This window comes from Podarcis melisellensis (assembly GCF_964234715.1).
Source record: "Podarcis melisellensis genome assembly, chromosome: 1".
NCBI classification, from domain to species: Eukaryota; Metazoa; Chordata; class Lepidosauria; order Squamata; family Lacertidae; genus Podarcis; species Podarcis melisellensis.
This window is the reverse complement of record NC_138528.1, coordinates 13,762,558-13,785,545: the sequence shown is the minus strand read 5'-3', so window position 1 is coordinate 13,785,545 and position 22,988 is coordinate 13,762,558. Positions and strand designations below refer to the sequence as shown.

General features: G+C 42.7%; 1 protein-coding gene and 1 long non-coding RNA gene across 4 annotated transcripts in view; one reads left to right on the top strand and one right to left on the bottom strand.

The window, feature by feature from the left end:
• TDRD9 (tudor domain containing 9) overlaps positions 1-4,158 on the top strand; it is a 93,881-nt gene extending 89,723 nt beyond the window's left edge. For all 3 annotated transcript variants that reach the window (XM_081909145.1, XM_081909146.1, XM_081909147.1), the window contains 3 exons: positions 192-310; positions 1,941-2,013; positions 2,817-4,158. In XM_081909145.1, the coding sequence (XP_081765271.1) occupies positions 192-310; positions 1,941-2,013; positions 2,817-2,918 (294 nt within the window). In that variant the 3' untranslated portion in view covers positions 2,919-4,158. The remainder of the gene's footprint in view (positions 1-191; positions 311-1,940; positions 2,014-2,816) is intronic.
• Positions 4,159-6,188: 2,030 nt separating this feature from the next.
• LOC309373034 lies at positions 6,189-22,092 on the bottom strand. The gene is made up of 3 exons (XR_014169762.1): positions 20,062-22,092; positions 6,758-6,818; positions 6,189-6,494 (listed from the first exon to the last, which is right to left on the bottom strand). It is a non-coding gene; the product is annotated as an uncharacterized lncRNA (long non-coding RNA).
• Positions 22,093-22,988: the final 896 nt, after the last annotated feature.

Here is a 22,988-nt window from a genome sequence, read left to right as displayed (position 1 = left end):
CAATGAGATTGATCCACATCTTGGGAAATAATCCTGTATTTGGGTAGACAATTAAGCTAACAAATTCCTTTAACAGATCTGGTGTAAAAGTGTTTCAGTTTAAATCAGAAAAGTACTTTCATCAAAAGCTCAACTATTCAACCAGTCACCATCTTTGCTGCCTTCAAAAAACGACCGTCTTTTATTCACAGATAAACATTATAAGGATCGCCATTAACAAGCTGGTCTCAGATGGTCCAAACGGCCTGATGCATTTTGGTCAAGAGAGAATTGCCCAGTTGCAGGATGTCACTCGCCAGAAGCTTTTAGGGTAAATTACCTCCTTTTTTTCTTGCCATAAGAAATTGCATTCATTTTTATAGCACACAGCAGGAGAGAGAGTGCATTACAAATCTAAAGAAGCGCTAACTCAGCTTTCCCTAGCCTGGTGCCATCCAGATGTTTCGAACTCCCACCAGCCCCATCCAGCATGGCCATGGATCAGGGATGATGGGAGCTGGGGTTTCAAACATCTGGTGGGCACCAGGTTAGAGAAGGCCGGGCACAAATGTTAACAGTCCTGGAGAAGCGAAAGAACCTAAATGTATCATTATGTATTCGGGGCACTCGTGCATCTGCAGTTTTAAGTTAATTGTATTTACCATATGTCATCACTACTTAACGGGAAACTCTGCGTTTGAAAAACATGTCTAGACAGAATGAATTAAAACGTATCACTGCCGTACTTTGCACAGCTCAGGGAGACAGGAGATGGCAGGCGGGGAGTCTGTAGTAATCGAGTTGTCACACACGACAAAACATTCCCAAAATAGCTGGGATTAGATCTGCATAGACAAATTCAGGCACATGCACGAGTATGCACTCGGCTGATGCAAACATTGGCACTGGGAGATCAACTTAAATTATGATATTTTAAATGCTTGCCTTGTCAAAATACTCCTAATAAATTAGCTCAGCCAGGGCTTGAATTAGAAAGGGGCAGGGGGAGCTGCTGGCCTTCTTAGCTTGTCCTCCTAATGAAGGTTAGGAGGGGGGCAGGATTTGGCTACAGTTGGGGAATGTTGGAAGTGGGCTTTCTGGCTTTCATTAAGGACCCCTTTAACGCCTCCCCTTCCGATAATTAGGGCACCAGATTCTGTGTGATGCTGATTTTTCCCCCTGAGTGGCTTCTCAACAAAGTAAGTTTGGCAACAAAGTAAGGTGGGCCCTGGAATCTCCATCCAGCCCTCCGTGTAGCCTCTGCCTGCCCCCCTGCTGGGGACCTCAGCTACTACCCCTCCCCTTGCAAGGCAAAAACCACCATTAGAGGCCCGTTGAGTTTCATTCACACCATACATATAAAGTGGTCTTACACCACTTTAGTAGTTTTGACTTTCCCCACAAAGAATCTTGGCAACAGTAGTTTTGTACTGTAGAATTACAGTTCCCAGAATTCTGTTGGTGTACTGCACTGGGCTTTGTAACCAGCTTGGGAAAACACCAGGCGTTCTTCCCCCTCAAGCTCCTTTCGGGATGATCTATCACTCCTCTGTCCCAATGCGCTTTTGCGCCATATGTCCAAAGCTATGTGCACACAATACTGTAGCAGAGTCCAAGCAGAAACTAGGCATAGAGGTGTGGAGTCTAAGCTAATTTATTATGTACACGATCAGGTGTTACAGAACAAAGGAAACATGTCTCCTCTCCACTTCTCCGAGAGAGAACAGCAAATGCAAAAGTACAACAATAACGGAACAGTGTAACTGAACTTCCGTTCCCATGATTCCAATAGTATGGAATGTCAACACAGACATGTGATGAAAACAGTCAGCAGTGGAGAGAATGAAATCCCAACAGATTCTCCACCACTGTTCAAGTGGTATAAGAGAGCTTTAAATGTCTGTCCTACTAATACGGTTTTTCTTTACTCACAATGAGTTTCTTTCTTCCCGCTCTCTCAGCCTGATTTGTAAATCAAAACCTCGTGAAATTGTTCTTCCCAAATTCTATCCGAAGCCATATGAATGGAGTCAGGTAAGATTTGCTCCCCAAATTTAGACCTCAATAACACCAGTCCCAAGCCTTCTAGCCTCAGGTATGGTGACTCTCCACGGTCTCTATCAGATCACATACTACCTGACTGTTTTACTGAAGATGCCAGGGTTTGAATCTGGGGTGTTCTGGTTGGGGATACTTGACGAATTTGTTTTAGTGAATTTCAGTATGACCTGCCCTGATCCACAGCACCTAGACTGCGGCGTGGATTGGAGCACATTTATCCTTTGCATTCCACTCTTCTCTGAATTTTGAGACGTAGTGACCAGCATAAAAATGTCCCCCAAAATGAAGCTAAACACTTCCTGAAAAAAATATGTAAACCGAACTGCAGCCATCGTTCAAAATTCACACACTTCCCCAGATTTAGTGATGCAGTTCTCTAGTCAAGAAATGCTTGTGTTCAAAAATGAACATACTAATAAAAATAATATACAGAAATGCCCGTCTCTACCCCCATGTCATTGTGTTAGTTTGTAGTTGTGCCTGTACCATCCTGCCAAGTGCTAGAGATAATTTTAACATTCTATACCACATCTACCTACCTACCTATCCATCCATCCATCCACCCATCCATCCTCTGTGAGCTATAAGCTCTGCCCAGGAGAAAATGTTACTGGAACAGACACCCCTCCCCCCCTTCAACCTCACCAGAAAACCTTCCCTTCCATTCAAAGCATTAAACCTTCACTTTAAAAGAACAAACAATAAAATGTTCATTACTTGCATGTACTAAGTTACGTTGTTTGGACATTGTTCCCATGTTTTTCTTTCTCATGTAGCCACAGTCAAACATTGTCATTGACCAGTCTGAACCACAAGATGCACGAGCGAGGACTGATTCCTTGTACCAGCTGCATAAGTTGATTTTGTTAAATGCCTAAGGCTTCAGCACTCGCCGTCCTTCGCTGGAAGAAAGTCCCATTAGACCTGGTGCAATCTGCTTCCAAATAAGTGTAATTAGGATCAGAATGTTGTTGTTGTTTCCAAAAAAACCCTATTCTGTTATAGAAAAATATAAAAGATGTGTTTAAAAATGTGACGTTACCAGTTTAACTGTTTGTCTTGTTTTCCTAAGAAACAAGAAGCCCCAAGAAAATGACACAGGTATATGCAGTACAGTATTTGAAATTGGAAGAACTTTAGTGCTGCTCACTTACTAACCACATGAGGCACTAAGAGCTGCTTATCCCTAACATTAGACTACCTGGCTTCACCCCTCCAACCTATATGCATTCAGTAAAGTTCTGAATGCCAGGGTTTGTAGGGGGACGGTAGACCCTTAGGCTTTTTCATACACCTGAGAGCCCTGATCACACTTGGCTCCTGGCATTGGGAGAGGGGAGGGTTCGGTGTCAGGAATGGCTTCCCAGGCAGAGTGAAGCTGCTGTGCCATCTTCCTGGCAGGTGGATCAATGTTGCTTACTGTGAGAGGGGCAAGATGACAAGGGGTCTGGTGCAGTGCAGACGCACAGGCAGAGCCAATCTAGTGCTCCTGCTTGCATGTTTGCACCGTGCCAACCTCCCTTGCCACTTTCCCTCCCAGTAAGCAGCAGTGACCCATCTGTCACTGGGGAGCTAATGTAATGACTCTGCCCCACAAAGCCAGCTGTTTCTGCCTGGTGTACAGAAGTTGACAGGATGGAGCCAGGCAGCTGTAGGAAGAATGGGAGCACAGTGGGATGTTGCCGTGGTGGGCAGTGCCAGGAAGAGGAGTCCTCCGCCACCTCCATTTAACCCTGCCTATGATGTTTCTCTTCTTGAGTACAGAGCAGGGCTGGGGAACCTTTGGCTTCCCAGATGTTGTTGATCTACAGCTCCCATCAGCCATGACAATTGGTCTTACTGGTTCTGGAGGGACAAAAGTTCCCTATCCGTGCAAGTTGTTACAGCTAAGATTCTTCGAATTGATAGTTTTGACAGCAGGGCTTAGCTGCCACAGATTCTTTAAAGAGTGTGAAGTGCATATAATTAAGCCGCTTCAGTTTAGCTCGTAGTTAGCATTCACAGCAGCCAAATAGGAAGATAACGTTTTTGGTTTTGCCTTTGGATTAAAGTGCATTTCAAGTTTTAAGTGTTCCATTTAACATTTGCTTTCTGTTATTAGCTATATCTGCAACTGCTAGTTTGAAAAAAATAAATCCAGTGAGTTTTAATACGCTGTGATTTTTGTGTCTTTTAAAATACATATTGGGCAAAGGGAACAGCATAGATTAAATCAAATCTGTTGTTCCTTTTCCCATTCACGCAGCATGATGGAAATTGCAATTTGTTTCTTCCTAGCTCGAAGTGGGGGACAGGACGGGACATGCCTTTATAGAAGTTAGCAGTGGAAATACAACTAAAACAAATAGCAACACTAAAGCAAGAAACACAAAGGGCAATTTTATAGAATCGGTTAGAACTGATTAACCAGATCAATCTTAGTACAGACCACAGAATGTGGTTTGGCAACCAAAGGAAAAATACTGCAATAAATCTTAGGACGGATTCTGCTCAGTTCTCTCCCATCAGTGCAAGAAAGACCACTTACCTTTTAAGGTGGGTGAAGGCTGCAGCCACCGAGGGTGACAGGATAAGCTGCCTAAATTTTAAATCTAAATTGGCCAATGAAGGCCTACGTGTGGGGCAGGGCTTTGGCAGACTGGAGGAACAACATCAGCTTGGCATCATTGGCATCCCAATGCCAGCCTGTAACTCTCACCCCCACCCCAAAATCTGGATTTACCTTTTCTGAGGCAAATCCAAGAACTAACAAGAAAAAAAACCAAACTTGTGGCCAGCTACTTGTTTTTGCAATATTTCAGTGACTCATTTGTCAATTAATCCCGATGTTCCAGAAATTGTACTCTAGAACAAGATATCCTCCTTGCCTTGCACAAGAAAAGAGGCCTGGATTATGTTAATGTGCTGCCCTTGACTCAATGCATTGCACATAAAGTCTGGAAAAAGTCTTAAAGTAGAAGGGACGCCTCTAGATCCAAGATACTGTTCGATCTATTAAAACATCAATATCCTGTCAGTTTTGTGTGGTAAAGACCTACTGCCTGATGTAATAGAACCTTGTTTCCAAAAAAACCGAGCGGTACACTGTTACTGCTGGGAAATAACTGGGAACACCAGTTAATCCTGCAGGTCCCACGTGTGTGAGACTACTAAGAAAAAATGGCTGACTGCCTGAATTCAAAAAAGGACATGCGGGGCTTGACTCACTCTTATGCCAAAACAGCGCCCAGCAGAGTTTAAAACACAGATCTGTGTAGCGTTTGCAAAGCCTCTACCCCTCTTAGAGTGAATAGACCACCAACTTTGGTATGTTTAAGTGCTTTACTTACAGTAATCACAGGTTTCACTCACGCATTGTTCAGTGCAACAGCAGAAATCATAAGGGCAAGGTGTTTTTGGTTGCAAAATGCAGGTGTTAGTCTCCAACATGCGGTCTGAGTCTGGAGCCCCAGCCTCTGACGTGCTCAGCTACATGGTTGGGACAAAAGGGGGGAGGGTGTGGAACAAGAAGCAGACAATACTCCCCCCCCCCCACCAGAAGGTGAGGGGCCGTGACCTAGCCATGCCTTCTCTAACAATTTACAAGTCCTGGGATAAAGTGTTTATTTCTACTGAACTCGCCAAGTCTCTCAGTGCTGTAAAGCACCCCTTCAAGAGCAGGTCTTCTGCCAAAAGTTTCTTCCCAGTTTGGACACCAGGAGGGCACAGATGGGGTTGAGGGGGAACATTCAAACCCCAAACTAGGGAGAAAGGCGAAGGAAGCCTGCCCAGGATCTGGATACTGCTCTTGTATATCCCTATCGGGAATTTCTTCCAGCAGCATTTTGCAGGTATGGAAATTTGTCTTACTCTGTTCTACAGGACCATCTTAAAAAAAATATCATTCTGCTCACCTCTCCTTTCTCTGCTGACAATACAGTGGTACCTCTGGTTACGTACTTAATTCATTCTGGAGGTCCGTACTTAACCTGAAACTGTTCTTAACCTGAATTACCACTTAAGTTAATGGGGCCTCCTGCTGCTGCCACGCCTCCAGAGCACGATTTCTGTTCTCATCCTGAAGCAAAGTTCTTAACCCGAGGTAATATTTCTGGGTTGGCGGAGTCTGTAACCTGAAGCGTATATAACCCGAGGTACCACTGTATCTGGGTGCGTGGGTAATGAATTCTGCTGCCACCTCACATACTGTTAGAGCTTCCTTTCCCTGTCTTAGGCAGATGTTCCTCAACTGGAGGCTTCCGCCTTTTCTTGCAGGTTAAGTTATCTTGTCTTCTTTGTTCGCTCCCTGTTTTTCCTTCATGGTTTCTGTGGAGTTGTAACAGGTTCCAGTCCCTGATGCAGTTCCAGCTGGATGATATTTTAGTAGTTGAGGAGTTACCTGCCTTGCCAGTCAGTCTGGAGAGAGGGATGACTCCTCTCCCTGGAGGGGAAGCAGAGGGTTCAGAAGACCTTGCCTGTATGGGGAGAAATGAAATATATGAAATATATGTGTTTGTGTGTGAACAACAAAAAGAAATGGCTGAGTGTCTGGTGTCAAATGTGGCGGCTAATACACAGAGAGCCCCAGTAGCCCCAGTTAAAATCACAAAATAAGCAGCCCATTAAAGTTTTAGGAATACAGGTTGTTAAACCTTTTCTCATCCAGGTGACCTCTTTCTACTGCTCTTGCGATGAGCAGACCACACATAGTTAAGTAAGTTTAAAATGTTTTACTTACAGATTCAAGGTCTCAGTCATGCATAGTTCCATGCTGCAGCAATGATAATACAGGCAGCATACTGTTGAGTAGAAAATGCAGAATATAGTTCCAAACACATGCTGTAAGCTCAGGATCAAGCTTACACACATCCTTCTTCAATGGTTACATGATGCACGGGGGGGGGGGTGGCGAATAGAAAGGCTTGGACGTAACCTGAGTCTCTACAACTCTGTGGTCCTTAACCCCTTCATGCAATAACTAGCAGTCGTGCATAGTTAGGTTTGACTGCAATCTCTCGCAGCCTGATCCTCCCAGCAGCAGCACCAAACACAAATTCCTGGGAAATACAATTTTCTGTTCTGCTGGGAATCTGCTGCCACCCAGTGGACAGTATGGATTTACTTTGTATTTGAGATTTATTTGCAGGTTTGCAGCTCCTTCCAAAACATGGAATATATATTCAGTTCATCGACTGCCAACAGGAAGGATGACCAGAATGCAAGAGTTAGGCCCCATCTGCACTATGCTTTGAAATCAATATCGTATCACTCTAAACAGTCATGGCTCCCACCTAAGAATCCTAGGAACTGATGTTAGTTAATGGTACTGAGAGTCACAGAGCTAACAGTCTCAAGAGCGGTTTGACAGTCAATCATTCTCACCAGGGCACTCTAGTAATTGTAGCACTTTGAGGGGAAGAGGTGGATAAAATGGGCACATAGAATGAGTTGCTGCACATGAGTTAAAAGAAAGTCTAAATAAATACTATCAATTTGACTGGATCATCAAGTATAGTTCCAGATTTGCCAAGCTTAAAAATGATGGCTCTGCTGTATATTTCATAAAAGGAATGCCAAATCATATTATAAAGGTGTCTGGAGGTTCCAGTCCTTGTTGAAATCTAAAATCATGAACAATTTCCTCCATTATAGCTATATTCCAGAGTGAGGAGTACCAAGCATCCAGTGTAAGAATTTGGGTTATTTTCCATTGAGATGCAATTACTATTCCTGCTGCCAAGACCATAAATAAATAAGACCAATTCTTTTTTTAAATTTTTTTTATTAAGTTCTTTTTTTACAGAATGAAGGAACAAAAACTTACAAACGAACAACAAAGAAAAAGAAAAAAAGAAAAAGGACAAAGCGACCCATAAAAAAAGAAAACAAATGGAGAACAAAACCAACACCAATTTATAACGTAACATTGATTGACTTCCCTCCATCTCGGTTTTGGGCTATATAACCACAATACCTTTGTAAAAAGGTTGTAAAAAGATACCGCAGAAAGGTATTGTGTAAATAAGACCAATTCTTTTGACAATATATTTACATCAGTATCCTCAAAAATTTCCAGTAACATTCATTCTGGACAACAAAACAACTGTTTCTTTAGTAATATTTACCATTTCTGTCAGAGTTGAATCCAAAAAATCCTGCACCAACTAACATTTCCAACCGTAAATGATAATATGTACCAAGTTTATTGCAACTCCAACAATTAAGTGCTATGGAAGAAAACGTAATTTTGACATTTGCAAAGGAGTGACATACCATGTGTGTAGTAATTGTACAGTGTACATTCATTGATGTTAATATTGTATGTTCTTGAATTGTGGTTTAGGATTTTTTTCTACTGCACAAGTCTCTTTGAGGCCTTCAAAAACAAAAGGAACTAATTTGTCATAACTGGAAAACTACACTTGGAGATGGGCTAACTGAATGGTAAATAGGGGGAAATGGATTAATGTAGTCAGAGCTAGAGAGGTGTAAAACAGCTTTATAACCACTTTGTTCCAAAACTGAGTGTTTTCGTATTGCATTAGTATAGCAAGGTACAAAAATATGCCTATACCTATACACTGCTAGATGCATTGTGTTTTGTATGTGGCTATGTGTGTGTTTATGTGAATTCTTAGCTTTGGGAAATAGATGTTTCTTTAAATCTTTTTTAAAAACACAGTGACAAACAACCCTTTCTGTTTAAAAATCCCTGGGTACCTTTAAAGCTTTCTCTCATGAGATGAATGATGGCTTGATTGATTGATTGATTGATTGATTGATTGATTGATTGACTGCATAGGCTTTGCAGCCTGAGGGTTTGCGGGCGGCAGTATCTGTTCAGCCTTCTGCAGCGACACCAGCAAATCTAAGGATGTAGTCACTGCAGAAGGGATAAATGTCAGATGGGAGGTGCACGTGCTTTGGATAAAAATAGCAAGTGCACTGAGACTCTGTGGTTGAGGCTTTGGGAAGATCAGCAGCACTGACCACAGTGGCAAACCTGGAATTGCCTGGAGAGCATGGCATTGGCACCCCATGGCTCCAGTGGCTGAGAAGCTCTTCCCCTGAGCCACGAGAGCTTGTGGGGCTCCCCAGAGGCCTGCCCTGCCAGGGAGGAGGCTAGGGCCTGGGTGCCGGTGCTCAACACTGGGGGCACCATTGGCATTGGGGGCACCGAGTGTGATGGAGGAGGGTGGGGGAGGTGACAGCCCACAGTGGGGAGACAGAGGCTGGGGAACTTTAATGGTGCATGACGCACCTTGTCCCTGAGAGCACTTTTGATCTTGTGGGAGAGAGTTCATAGTTCATGCTTTGTGTGCCGGTTCGATCCCTACATCTCCAGGTAAGGCTGGGGAAACTTGTTCCTCTGAAACCCCGGAGAGCCTTGCTGCCACTTAGTGCGGATCTGCCTTCTCCAAACCCTGGAGAGCCAGTGTGGTGTAGTGGTTAAGAGCAGTAGACTTGTAATCTGGGGAACCGGGTTCGCGTCTCCATTCCTCCACATGCAGCTGCTGGGTGACCTTGGGCCAGTCACGCTTCTCTGAAGTCTCTCAGCCCCACTCACCTCACAGAGTGTTTGTTGTGGGGGAGGAAGGGAAAGGAGAATGTTAGCCGCTTTGAGACTCCCTAGGGTAGTGATAAAGCGGGATATCAAATCCAAACTCCTCCTCCTCTTCTTCTTTGCTTCTCAGTGCTTCTGACTGTAGCTCCCACCAGCCCCAACCTGAGAAGACAGTGGTCAGAAGTGATGGAAGATGAAATATACTCGGAGTCGAGAGTGGATTTCATGCTCTTCATTCAGCTCATGGTGGTGAGGAGGAATGGAAGTTCCCCCACAATATCTGCTTTATATACAGCAGATGGGCTGCACGTGATTGGCTAATTCCGGGATTCTCCTGTAGGCCAATCAGGTTGTGGATTCACTTCCACCTGGAGATGGATTGGGTGCCTCCTGCGGACCAATCATACTGCTGCATTGTTCTAGGACCAATCAGACTGCTGCATTCTGAATCCTATTGTTCTAGGACCAATCAGACTGCTGCATTTTGGCTCCTATTCAACTCAGTACATAACAGAAGATGTGGTTGGAAACATCTCTATGGCACCAGGTTGTCTCAGTGCCACTTCATTTACATGCAGCCTGCGGAAGTGGTTGGGGCTGCACTAGTTGGGGACTTAGATTCAACCTTCCTATTTCAGTAGTTCACTGCTTCCGGAAAGGAATGAGCTTCTGGAAAGCAATGAGCCTTACTTTGTAGTTGGCATCTGTCTCGAGAGACAGTGGAGTGCACCTCTGGGTATGAAGTCAAATGAAATATGGAATATGTATGGCACCAACTTGGCTGCAGGAACTGCTGGAAGGAGGCTCCAAGGCGCCATCCTATTATCTTAGGGACTCCAGTTGGGATTTTTGTCGTGTTTACTCCTTAGCCACCCGAAAGATATCCTGCAAGGCAGCAGAGGTTTAGGATCAGAGCTTTCCGTCTCCTATATGGGCTACCTTCCTAGGCTGGTAAGCGCCATCTGTCCCTCACTTCCCTCCAGAATCTGCCTTCCACTACTGGTCTCATCCACTCAATCTGCCAGAACCTGTCTTCACATCCAGGTTTATAATTTGGTCATCACTTTAATAAGGTCATCACTTTAATAAGGGACGCAGGTGGCGCTGTGGGTTAAAGCGGACTTGCCGACCGAAAGGTCGGCGGTTCGAATCCCTGCAGTGGGGTGCGCTCCCGCTGCTCGGTCCCAGCGCCTGCCAACGTAGCAGTTCGAAAGCACCTCCGGGTGCAAGTAGATAAATAGGGACCGCTTACCAGCGGGAAGGTAAACGGCGTTTCCGTGTGCGGCACTGGCACGCCAGATGCAGCTTTGTCACGCTGGCCACGTGACCCGGAAGTGTCTCTGGACAGCGCTGGCCCCTGGCCTCTTAAGTGAGATGGGTGCACAACCCCAGAGTCTGTCAAGACTGGCCCGTATGGGCAGGGGTACCTTTACCTTTACCTTAATAAATTTGCTGCTTCTTAGCGAGCTGTGAGTTCCATTGATGACATTTCTCCTCTAAGGCTGTCACTGAGCATCTGAGGGAGGGGAACAGGAGGGGAGCAGATACAAGAGAAACATAATGGGAGGCGATCAAGAGAAACATAATTTTAATAAGAAGTCTTATCTAATCTCTACATTCCTGGTGTCAGATGAAGGCTTTCCTTCAGCCTCCCATGGAGGGGATCTTACTGGAAGCTTAAGGATGAGGCAATGCACCAAACAACCTCCCCAATTTGCTGGAAACAACCACCCAGATTTGCCGGAAGAGTTTCAGCAAGCGACGGAGGAGAATGTGTTTGCGAGGGTCTGTAGCTTCAACCTATGGAACCAGATGGGTGATGAATAGGACAAGTGCATGGTGCACTTTAAATTCTTAAATTCTTAAAATTATAATTCTTAAATTCTTAAAATTATAATAAAGTAGGCTGTGCTGGGTTCTGTGATGATAATTTTAAGTGGGAAATTATGGAAAATTGGTGGATTTTTGTTTTTTGTAGCAACTTATAAGCAAACAACCCACAAAAAATGGGGATATAAAGGATTAAGTTTTAAGAACACTAGCACTCAAAACTGTCACAGACCCTCCATGTGTCCCTATTTTCCAGGGACAGTTCCGGATTTACAGAAGCTGTCCCGGTGTCTGATTTGATCCTGGATAAATGTTGGAGTGTATGGTACCCTGAGAGACCTGGAGGGGCCAGATTGGGCTCCTGGCGTGAGGTTTCCAACCCCTTCTCTAAATAGATATAATACCTCCAACTCCCTGTACATCATCACTTTGCAGCCGGTTAGATTAGCTGAACCAACATTTCGGCATTTGGTTATATCTAGTTAAAGCTATGGTTTTCCCAGTAGTGATGTATGGAAGTGAGAGCTGGACCATAAAGAAGGTTGGTTGCCAAAGAATTGATGCTTTTGAGTTATGGTGCTGGAGGAGACTCTTGAGAGTCCCATGGACTGCAAGAAGATCAAACCGATCCATTCTGAAGGAAATCAGCCCTGAGTGCTCACTGGAAGGACAGATCCTGAAGCTGAGGCTCCAATACTTTGGCCACCTCATGAGAAGAGAAGACTCCCTGGAAAAGACCCTGATGTTGGGAAAGATGGAGGGCACAAGGAGAAGGGGATGACAGAGGACGAGATGGTTGGACAGTGTTCTCGAAGTTTGACCAAACTGCGGGAGGCAGTGGAAGACAGGAGTGCCTGGTGTACTCTGGTCCATGGGGTCACGAAGAGTCGGACACGACTAAATGACTAAACAACAACAACAGGATCTTGCTCACGTTGGAGTGATTTCAGGTGGCGATAAGACACTTGAGGCGTCTTTGGCAAAGCTTTCATACATGCTGGGCAAAAGGCAACTTTCTTGGAAAGAGAAGAAGCAGGTAAAGAACATGTTACATTGAAAGTTGTCATTTTTGAACTCGTATTACTTTTCATTTACATATGAAGTTGCTGTGAAGCAAGTTGTGGAATGGCTCATGGATCTGTTGATGGATCTCTGGGCGATCTGCATTAGGTGGGCAAGAACGACTCGCTGTTGTTGTCTCACAACAGCAATCAATGGCTAAACTGCTTTCCCCCTTTCAGTTAGGTTTCTGAAAAAACATGGGTGTCCGCATGGTGGGGAGGAAGTGGGCAAGACTCACCCCCCAAATCCTAAGTGCATTTATTTATGCAGATTCAGGTAATTAACAAGAGGTTTAAAGTGATCCCTGAGACCACTCCTGTTGACAATGACTGTCAGATTTGGACTCTCCACTTGTTGCGGGGAGAGCGTTCCTGGGCCAGCAGGCAGCTCAGACATATGCATCAATGCTCACTGGAACCCACAGCTTGCTAAGGAGCAGCACATAAACAGCCTTAAACGGCCTTGGTCCAGTATATCTGAAGGAGCGTCTCCACCCCCATCGTTCTACCCGGACACCGAGGTCCAGCACCGAGGGCCTTCTGGCGGTTCCCTCACTGCGAGAAGCCAAGTTACAGGGAACCAGGCAGAGGGCCTTCTTGGTAGTGGCACCCACCCTGTGAAACACCCTCCCACCAGATGTCAAAGAGAAGAACAACTACCAGACTTTTAGAAGACATCTGAAGGCAGCCCTGTTTAGGGAAGCTTTTAATGTTTGATGTATTACAGTATTTTAATATTTTTTTGGAAGCCGCCCAGAGTGGCTGGGGAAGCCCAGCCAGATGGGCGGGGTATAAATAATAAATTATTATTATTATTACTACTACTACTACTACTACTACTACATATAGTATAACAATAGCAGTTCCAAAGCAGCTCAAAAAATCAGCCACAATGTGTTGATTAAAACCTGAGAATATAAAATGGTTTTTTAAACTTTGATTTTTATGCTGCCCTGATATCTTTGGATGAAGGGTGGTATACAAATTTAAGAAATAAGAATAAATAATTCAGACTCATGCCTGAAGTAGACTGAAAAACTTGGTTATTGTATTGGGTAGTTCAAATGGTAATGACATTAACTTGAAAACCCTGTATTTCTTTTTCCTATTTTGCTCACACTCTCACTCATTTCAGAATCTCACTAATATTATTTATTGTTCATTCTATTTGTGTGTTGCTCTTAGTGAATTTTCTGGTCTTTGTGGAAGCTGCCCAGAGTGGCTGGGGAAACCCAGCCAAATGGGTGGGGTACAAATAATAAATTATTATTATTATTATTATTATTATTATTACTAAAAGAATGTCTCAGTGTCTCACAACAATAACATAATTCATGACAAATGTGACAGTTAAAACAACAATACATTAACACATCTGTGTTGTCATATTTATATAAATATCTGCTGTACTCACAGATAAGGTGTATTAAACTATGGATTTTAAAACTCTATGTGGAGGGATTATTGTTTTCATTTCTTACTATGTTATGTTATTTTTGTGTTTTTATATTGTAAACTGCTCTGTGATCCTCGAATGAAGGGTGCTACAGAAATTTAATAAATAAATATAAATACCATACAGTTATTGGTTAATGTTATGGAATGTACACATAATCTTTCTTTTAATTTTTTCTTGTCGTTCTTTACTACAGAATGAAGGGTGCTACAGAAATTTAATAATTAAATAAAATATAAATACCATACAGTTATTGGTTAATGTTATGGAATGTATACATAATATTTCTTTTATTTTTTTCTTGTCATTCTTAAGGAGCTAGAAGCTCAAATTCCATCTATGGCTTGTGCTGCTGCTAATATTGGTAACCTGAATACATTGAAATCAATAGAAGAAGTGGTAAATAAAAATAGCAGAAGTCTGCTCAAAAGCATGATAAATACTCAATTTGTAATTGTGACTTCCTCTATGGGCATTTCCAAACCATTGCTATTTTGTGGTGTGATTAAATCACAGTCCAGCAAATTCAGATTGCATAACTGCTGTTGACCGGAATATCTTGCACAACATACTCAACTTTCCCCGAATACCAAACTTTTCTTGTTAATGGGAGTGGCAGGCAAATGCTGTGGGGAGTGTGGGACAACACTCACTTTGATGTAACATCATTTAGCTTCCCTGAAAAGGTAGTGGAATAAATGCTAATTAAAAATCCAAAATCTTCTAACCACTCTGCAGACAAACCAGGATGAATGCTTATTAAATAGCCAACATTGTCTAATATCCCTGCAAACTAAACAGCTTGGATGCTCATGAAATAGGCAATGTTGTCTAATCTTTCTTCAAACTAATCAGAACAAGCACATTAAATAGCCTATGCCAATTATTCATCCTGCAAATGAATCAGGATGAATGTTCAATAAACAGGTAATCTGGAAGTGCATTTAATGTATGTCAGCAGGCTGAGCCGCTATTTTGCACCTGAGACTGGCTGGTGGTTTTTTGGGTTCTTGGAAAAAAACCCACAAAATACCACCTACAAGGATGAAATCTACCTACCTGCCCTGGTCTCTAAGGCTCCAGGTTGTTTTATTCCTGAAGATGCCAGATATTGAACCTGTAACCTTTTGAGCTACAGTCTCTTTTACAACATTTCAGTTTTGGCTTTGCTGGCCTGATGAGGTGAATTCAGCTTATTGAAAAGTTCATTATAGCATTGCATTTGCTCTCGCAGATGGGAGATATGTTTCTTTTTTGCAGGGTGGAAACTTAAGCTGTGAAGATTATGATGGCCGCACTCAACTTCATGTTGCAAAAAGCAAAGGGCACGCAAAGCTGGCTGAGTACTTGCTGAAAAGTGGAGCAAGTGTTTATGGCTCCCTCCCTCCCTCCCTCCCTCTGTGTGGCACATCAGATGGGGTTGATCATTGAAGGAGCAGCCAATTTATCATCTCACTTGATCACCTCTGAGTTCCCCCTTCTGGGTAGCTGCCATGCCAGTCGCAGAGAGTTCTCACACTGGCTTTGTCTTGGCAAGTCATCCCTGGTAGTTACACTAAGGACCGTTGAAGGAACTGATTAACTATGAATTTGTCAATAATTACACTGATGTTTCTTTCTTTTTTCTATCAAGGCACATGGAAATAATTTGCCTACTTCAGGAATGACCACCCTGCCCCCAGCTCCAAAATTAAACCTAAGATCATTAGAAGAGACCTGATAGATGATCTGAAAGGTCTTCTCTACTTCAGCATCCTGATTCCCATAGTGACCAGTCAGATACCTCTGGAATGTCCACTGGCTATGGTCCCATGAGTGTGATGAATTCCCTAGATAGACTCCTAGGAACATACGTAAGAAGTGGATTATAATGTCCTCCCTGCCCATAAACTGGATGTACCAGTGTAGTGTAAACTGGAGTTTTAGGGTGTTTCCAGACAACAGATCTAAAGAAAGTAGTATAAGAACTGTTCACCCAGACAGGATTTAATTTAAGAATTTTGCAATTCTACAATGCTATCCATTCTATCCATCTGATGGGTTGCTAGTTCCCACATAGTTCTCAATCAATTCAGAGAGGTCTGGCTTAGTGTATATACTGTTCTGTGCCTTTACTTGCACTCAGTTCTGGGGAAGTAAGTTTTTTGTTGTTGTTTAGTCGTGTCCGACTCTTCGTGACCGCATGGACCAGAGAACGCCAGGCACTTCTGTCTTGCACTGCCTCCCGCAGTTTGGTCAAACTCATGCTGGTAGCTTTGAGAACACCATCCAACCATCTCGTCCTCTGTTGTCCCCTTCTCCTTGTGCCCTCCATCTTTCCCAACATCAGGGTCTTTTCCAGGGAGTCTTCTCTTCTCATGAAGTGGCCAAAGTATTGGAGTCTCAGCTTCAGGATCTGTCCTTCCAGTGAGCACTCAGGGCTGATTTCCTTCAGAATGGATGGGTTTGAGCTTCTTGCAGTCCATGGGACTCTCAAGAGTCTCCTCCAGCACCATAACTCAAAAGCATCAATTCTTCGGCGATCAGCCTTCTTTATGGTCTCTCACTTCCATACATCACTACTTGGAAAACCATAGCTTTAACTATATAGACCTTTGTTGGCAAGGTGATGTCTCTGATTTTTAAGATGCTGTCTAGGTTTGTCATCGCGTTTCTCCTAAAGAAGCAAAGTAAGTTTTGCAGCACCCTATTTTAGCAAAACGGCTGGTGAGAGCCATTTTCTCTCCATTGCACCCAACCATTCTAGAGAGGTTTTGCAAGGTTGGCTAGCACAAAAAGGTGTTGATAAGCTAGTTAAGAGAAACACATGGGCAGGAATCAGCCAAAGAATCCCATCAGCAGAAGCCCTGAGAAATGTGCCTTTCTATTCTCTGCTTCCTGTCACCCTTGGAATTAACAACAACAACAACAACAATAATAATAATAATTTATTATTTATACCCCGCCCATCTGGCTGAGTTTCCCCAGCCACTCTGGGCAGCTTCCAATCAAGTGTTAAAACAATACAGCATTAAATATTAAAAACTTCCCTAAACAGGGCTGCCTTCAGATGTCTTTTAAAGATAGGATAGCTGCTTATTTCCTTCACATCTGAAGGGAGGGTGTTCTATGCAATGAGGTAGTATGTGATCTGCTAGAGACAGTGGAGAGTCACCATACCTGAGGCTAGAAGGCTTGGGACTGGTGTTATTGAGGTCTAAATTTGGGGAGCAAATCTTACCTGACTCCATTCATATAGCTTCGGATATCTGAAGGGAGGGCATTCCACAGGGCGGGCGCTGCTACCGAGAAGGCCCTCTGTCTGATTCCCTGTAACCTCACTTCTCGCAATGAGGGAACCGCCAGAAGGCCCTCGGCACTGGATCTCAGTGTCTGGGCAGAACGATGGGGGTGGAGACGCTCCTTCAGGTATTGGCTCTTTGGGGGTCAGGACTACCCCCAGAACAGTGAGAGGAGTAGAGAAGGGGGGGTCATTCAATCCGGCAAGCCAAAATGCTTTCCCTGATGTAACAATTGCCTTAGCACAACATTGATTTCCTCTCCATATGACAATTGTTCTTTTTTTATTTTTTAAACCCCCACTCCCAGCCTTGCTGCGAATGGAGATGTGGATGGATTGATGGTTTGGCATTTATCAGGCATAGACATGGAACACACTGATTATAGTGGCAAGATACCTTTCCAAGTGGTAAGTGCAGGTATCAGTATACAGCAGGGTGAGGAACATTTTTCATTCTGAGGGCCTCATTCTCTTTTGATCAACTTTCCAAGGGCCACATGACAGTGCTTAGTGGGGTGAGAGACAATGAGGGATGTGGCCGGGTGAGAAGGGAGACTTAAGAGATATTTCCAAGGGCCAAATAGAAAGCTCTGGAGGGCCACTTTTGGCCTCTGGCCCTGAAGTTCCATGCAGGACTAATCTGAGCGTATTTGCTATGGCAGGGAGGTCAAAGCTGATGCAAAGCATGATAAGGATATAATAACAATTTATTATTTATACCCCACCCGTCTGGCTGGGTTTCCCCAGCCACTCTGGGCGGCTTCTAACAAAGATTAAAAGTACATTAAAACATCAGTCATCAAAAACTTCCCTAAACAGGGCAGACTTCAGATGTCAGAAGCCAAGATACAGGGAAAAGTGTAGCAAATTCCCAGCAATAGCTAAAATAGTTTTTTCGTAATGTTAGTCTGATTCAGTGCTGGGAAGTGAAGCAGAAGCCAACTCCTTTTTGGAGTAAAGTCAGCTTGTTTTAGGTTAAGAACAGTTTCAGGTTAAGAACGGACCTCCGGAACAAATTAAGTTCTTAACCAGAGGTACCACTATATAGGTATTTCATGTTTCTTACTTTTCTATGCATGGAATAAGGGGAGAGGTCCGCTTGTGGATCAGGAAGTTAAATAGCAGGAAGCAGAGAGTGGGAATAAATATGCCGTATTTTTCTGTGTATAACATGATCACCCGCCAAATTGCCGCAGCAACAGCCAAATGACAGCAGCCCTTGATGCAGCCACCCATTACCCAACCCCCCCTGCTGAAAATCTCCTGGTTGCCACTGTAACCAATTGCCCCTCCCCCTCTGCACTATCCATATATAAGATGACCCCCAATTTGTAACATTATTTTATAAGAAAAAACATTGTCTTATACACGGGAAAATACGGTAAGTAATCTATAGTAGCCAGTAGAATAGGTTGTGATGTGTGCATAGGTGTGTGCTACCTATAAGTTTCTCTGGTTTGCCAATGGGCTCAAAAGGCCGGCAATGCCTGCACTAGTTTATAGAACTAAAATTAACCATCCTTTTTATGATTCTTCCTTACAGTTCTGTGAGAATGAGCATTCTGAACAAAATCTATACAGTGGTACATCAGGTTAAGTACTTAATTAGTTCCGGAGGTCTGTACTTAACCTGAAACTGTTCTTAACCTGAAGCACCACTTTAGCTAATGGGACCTCCTGCTGCTGCAAGATTTCTGTTCTCATCGTGAAGCAAAGTTCTTAACCTGAAGCACCATTTCTGGGCTAGCGGAGTCTGTAACCTGAAGTGTATGTAACCTGAAGCGTATGTAACCTGAGGTACCACTGTACTGGTGGAAATACATTTGAATTCATGACTTTTCTGCTGACTGGATTTTGAAGGTTGAAAAAAAAAGATTGCACTTGACATTTCTGTGAAAATGTAGCAATGATATCGTCCGGAACATACACATATGTCTTGCAATACTTTCATTTTGACTTCTGTTTTTTTTCCTCCCTGCCATAGAAACATAGATAAATATTTTTGCCATTGTTTAAGTGGTAAGTTATTAGTCAAAATAGGCATCGTTTAAAATAAAGATATAATTCTAGGCAATACGTACATTCATCTTTGTCACTGAAATTCTACCCAGCACTGACAATTTTAGCACCTCCCATCTTGACATATATTTTTAAATTTCAGCTCATGTCTTAACATAATTATTTTGGAGCAACATACAATTCACATTTGCCACAATAATATCCAAATATTTTACTTTTTTCCAAATTGAAACCCTGTTTCAAAACCTTCTCATCTTCTGTTCTCATATTCTTTGTTAACATTTTTGCTTTTTGGTTATTAACCTTAGACCCTGCTAACATAGCAACATCATTTAGTTTCTCCATAAGAATCCCCACTCCCTGCAGTGGGTTTTCTAGAATTAACATCTGGTCATCAGTAAATGCCCTTAACTTAAAAATTTCTTTTTAAATCTTTATTCCCACAATTCTCTCATATTGTCTAATGTCTCTGAGTAAAACTTCCAAGACTAGAATGAAAAGTAGTGGGGACAATCAGGTATATGTGCAATTGGCTTCTTTCCAGACGTCTGCTATTTTACCATTGCAGAATATTATTCATTGTCTGTTGCAAGGGTTGTAAAAGTTCCTCTTCAAAAGACTTATAGTAAGAAGCCATCTGGGCATGGTACTTTTCCTTTCTTTTATTTTTTTATAGCACCACATAATTCTTGAGTTAATCATTATTTGGCTTTGAAAGTCTGAAATCTTTGGTAGATGTTGTCTATTTGTCTATATATTATTTGAATATATTACTTGACCTTTATACAACTTAGAATAATATTGGTAAAATATTTTTTCATATTTGTCTTACCTGTTTTTACAGCATTTTCTTCTTGCAACTTCAATATCAACTTCCTTTCTTTCTCCTTCTGCAGTTTATATGCTAACCATTTCCCAGATGTGTGAGCAATTTTTTAAAATTTAAATTCCTTTAGCATAATCCAGTTTTGTTCCTATCTCCTGCATTGTTAACATAGACAATTGTCTCTGCAACATCTTAATTTGCCAAATGGTTGGAGATTTTTACAATTATTTTTCTTTTTGCTTAATCGCAGACAATATTTTTTTCCAGTAGCACCTTAGAGACCAACTAAGTTTGTTATTGGTATGAGAAGTATCTGAAGTATCTGAAGAAGTGTGCTTGCACATGAAAGCTCATACTGGAAGGAATTTTTTAATTTTGTTTCGACTACGGCAGACCAGCACAGCTACCTACCTGTAACTAGAACAAGATTTTTTGTAATTTTGCCTGTCTCTTTCTTTTAAGTAAAGAATTATGTGATATGAAAGAACCTCTGTGGAAAGCTTTGCTGCATCTCAAACCATATGTATCTCTGTGCCTTTAAATTGTTATCAAATAATTATTTCGTAATTTTTGCAATATTCTTTTGCAATCTTTGTTTGCAATCTTGTGCAAACCTTTTCTTGTTGCCATAACACTTTCTTAAGTCTCCAAGTGAAAAAGTCATTTTTCCTTTCGTAAATCATAATAACTGGATTATGGTCTGAAAAACTCTTTTGAATGGCAGAGGCTTGAGTAGAGGAAGCCAGGGTGGAGAATAATTGACAGGAAAATTGTGAATTTAAACAATAGCAAAAGTTTGAGATTTATTTATTTATTTATTTATACCTCATCCTTTTCTCTGATGGGACTCAAGGGGGTTTACAGATAAAAACAAGAACTGCTAAAAACATAGAAAAACCAATCATTGAAATACAATTGAACATTGATAGAATTATTACTAGATACATATATAAAATCTGTTTAAAACTTACCAATAATTACAATGAAAACAGCATGGCACCGGATCTTTAATTAAAAGCATTCAATTCTCCAAAGCATATTGGAACAAAGAAAGTCTTCCCCTGCAGATGGAAGGACAACTAGGAGGGAGCCAGTTTGGCTTCTCTAGGAAAGGAGTTCCAAAGTCTGGCAGGAGCCACCAAAAAGGCCCTTTCCCGTGTCCCCACCAAGTGTGCCTGTGAGGATGACAGGACTGAGAGAAGGGCCTCCCCTGAAGATCTCAAAACCTAGGCAGCTTCATATGAGGGCATATGATCTTTCAGATAGCTTGGACCTACGTTTGTGTGTTGGGGAAACTTAGGAAAAAATTGTGATTTAAAACAAGGTTTTAATATAGCAAGTGGGGAGTTGGGAAAGGTTGTTTTGTAGAGTCGTACCTTGGATCCGAAATGCCTTGGTACTCGGACGTTTTGGCTCCCGAACGCCGCAAACCCAAAAGTGACTGTTCCGGTTTGCAAACTATTTTTGGAAGCCGAACATCCGACGGGGCTTCCGATTGGCTGCAGGAGTTTCCTGCAGCCAACCAGAAGCTGCACTTTGGTTTCTGAACATTTTGGAAGTCGAACGGACTTCCTGAACAGATTCCGTTCAACTTCCAAGGTACGACTGTATTAGCTTTGTGTTAGCTTCTGTGCTGTACCTGTCCAAAGGCGGATCTAGGGGAGCGCAACTGGTTCACTTGCAACCGGTTCAATGATACCCAACAGAAGGCAAGAGGTGGTGGTGGGGTGCTGGATTTTGCCGTCGCACAGAGTGCCACTGAAATTTGAGACACCAAGGTCTGCTGCCGACCCACCTCTGCTAATTCTCCTTGTTAAAACTTTCAAGTCAGCACAACAATCCTCCTTTCCAAATCTATTGAGATCTCTCCCGTCTTGTTTCACTCTCAGGGTCCTTCCCTTCTATGGCATTGTGGTTGTGCAACCTGCCTTCTCTTTTGTCCCCTACCTCATCCTGACTTAGTGGAAATCCAGGATTGTGATGTGGCTCTACAAATCAATGGGGGCTGCATGATGACGGATAAATATCTATATCTGCAGCGTGTGTATGTATGTACGTGTGTGTGATTGAGCCAAATTATCATTCCATACATAGCTGTCAACTTTCAGATTTGAAAATAAGGGATCAGCAGCCTCACCTGTCCCGGGGGCAGTCTACGGGATAGCTAACAATCCGGGATAGCAGCGGGAAACGGCGCTGGAATAAGGGAATTTCCTGCAGAAAAAGGGAAGGTTGACAACTATGATTCCATATTAGGCTGTCAAAACTGAAAGGTCACTGCCCCTTTAGATTTCTGTAAAACTGATGGCTCTGATCTGTTGAAATAGCATTCCCGCTGCCATAATACAGGTGCCCCACTATCTCTAGAAACAACTGAAGACATTTTTCTTCCTACAGTCAGTCCCAACTGGAAACTGTGTCCACTCATTTCTCCTTCAGGACAGGCTGAGCTTAAAGAAAGAGATTTTTTTTGGTGTTCTATACCAAAGAGGGCTTATTAGGAAGAAGAGGGAAACTGTGTCTACTTTTTTTGCTTCCCCACAAAGTGTGTGTGTGTATTGTGTGTGTGTGTGTGTATATATATATATATATATATATGCTTTCGTAGATTTTCACGGGTACAGGAATGCAGGTTTTGGTGTCCTCGGGTGTCTTCCCGTGTAAAAGTTGGGGTGTCTAGGCGACGTTTCGACGAGGTCTCACTCGTCATCTTCAGGCTGGTGCTTTCGGCTTCTTGTTACTGGAACAGAGCAGGATCTCAGTGTTTGAGTTCCTATAAATACTGTTGAGGGGGTGTGGTGTATAGCCTCCAATGTTCTGGGCAGAGAGGAAGTTCCCAGGCTAGTGTGCCTTTTCTTCTTTTGTTCCTTAATTACTTGAGGGATATCTTGAGTGAAGTATATAGAATTGGTTTATAGAAGTATATAGAACTG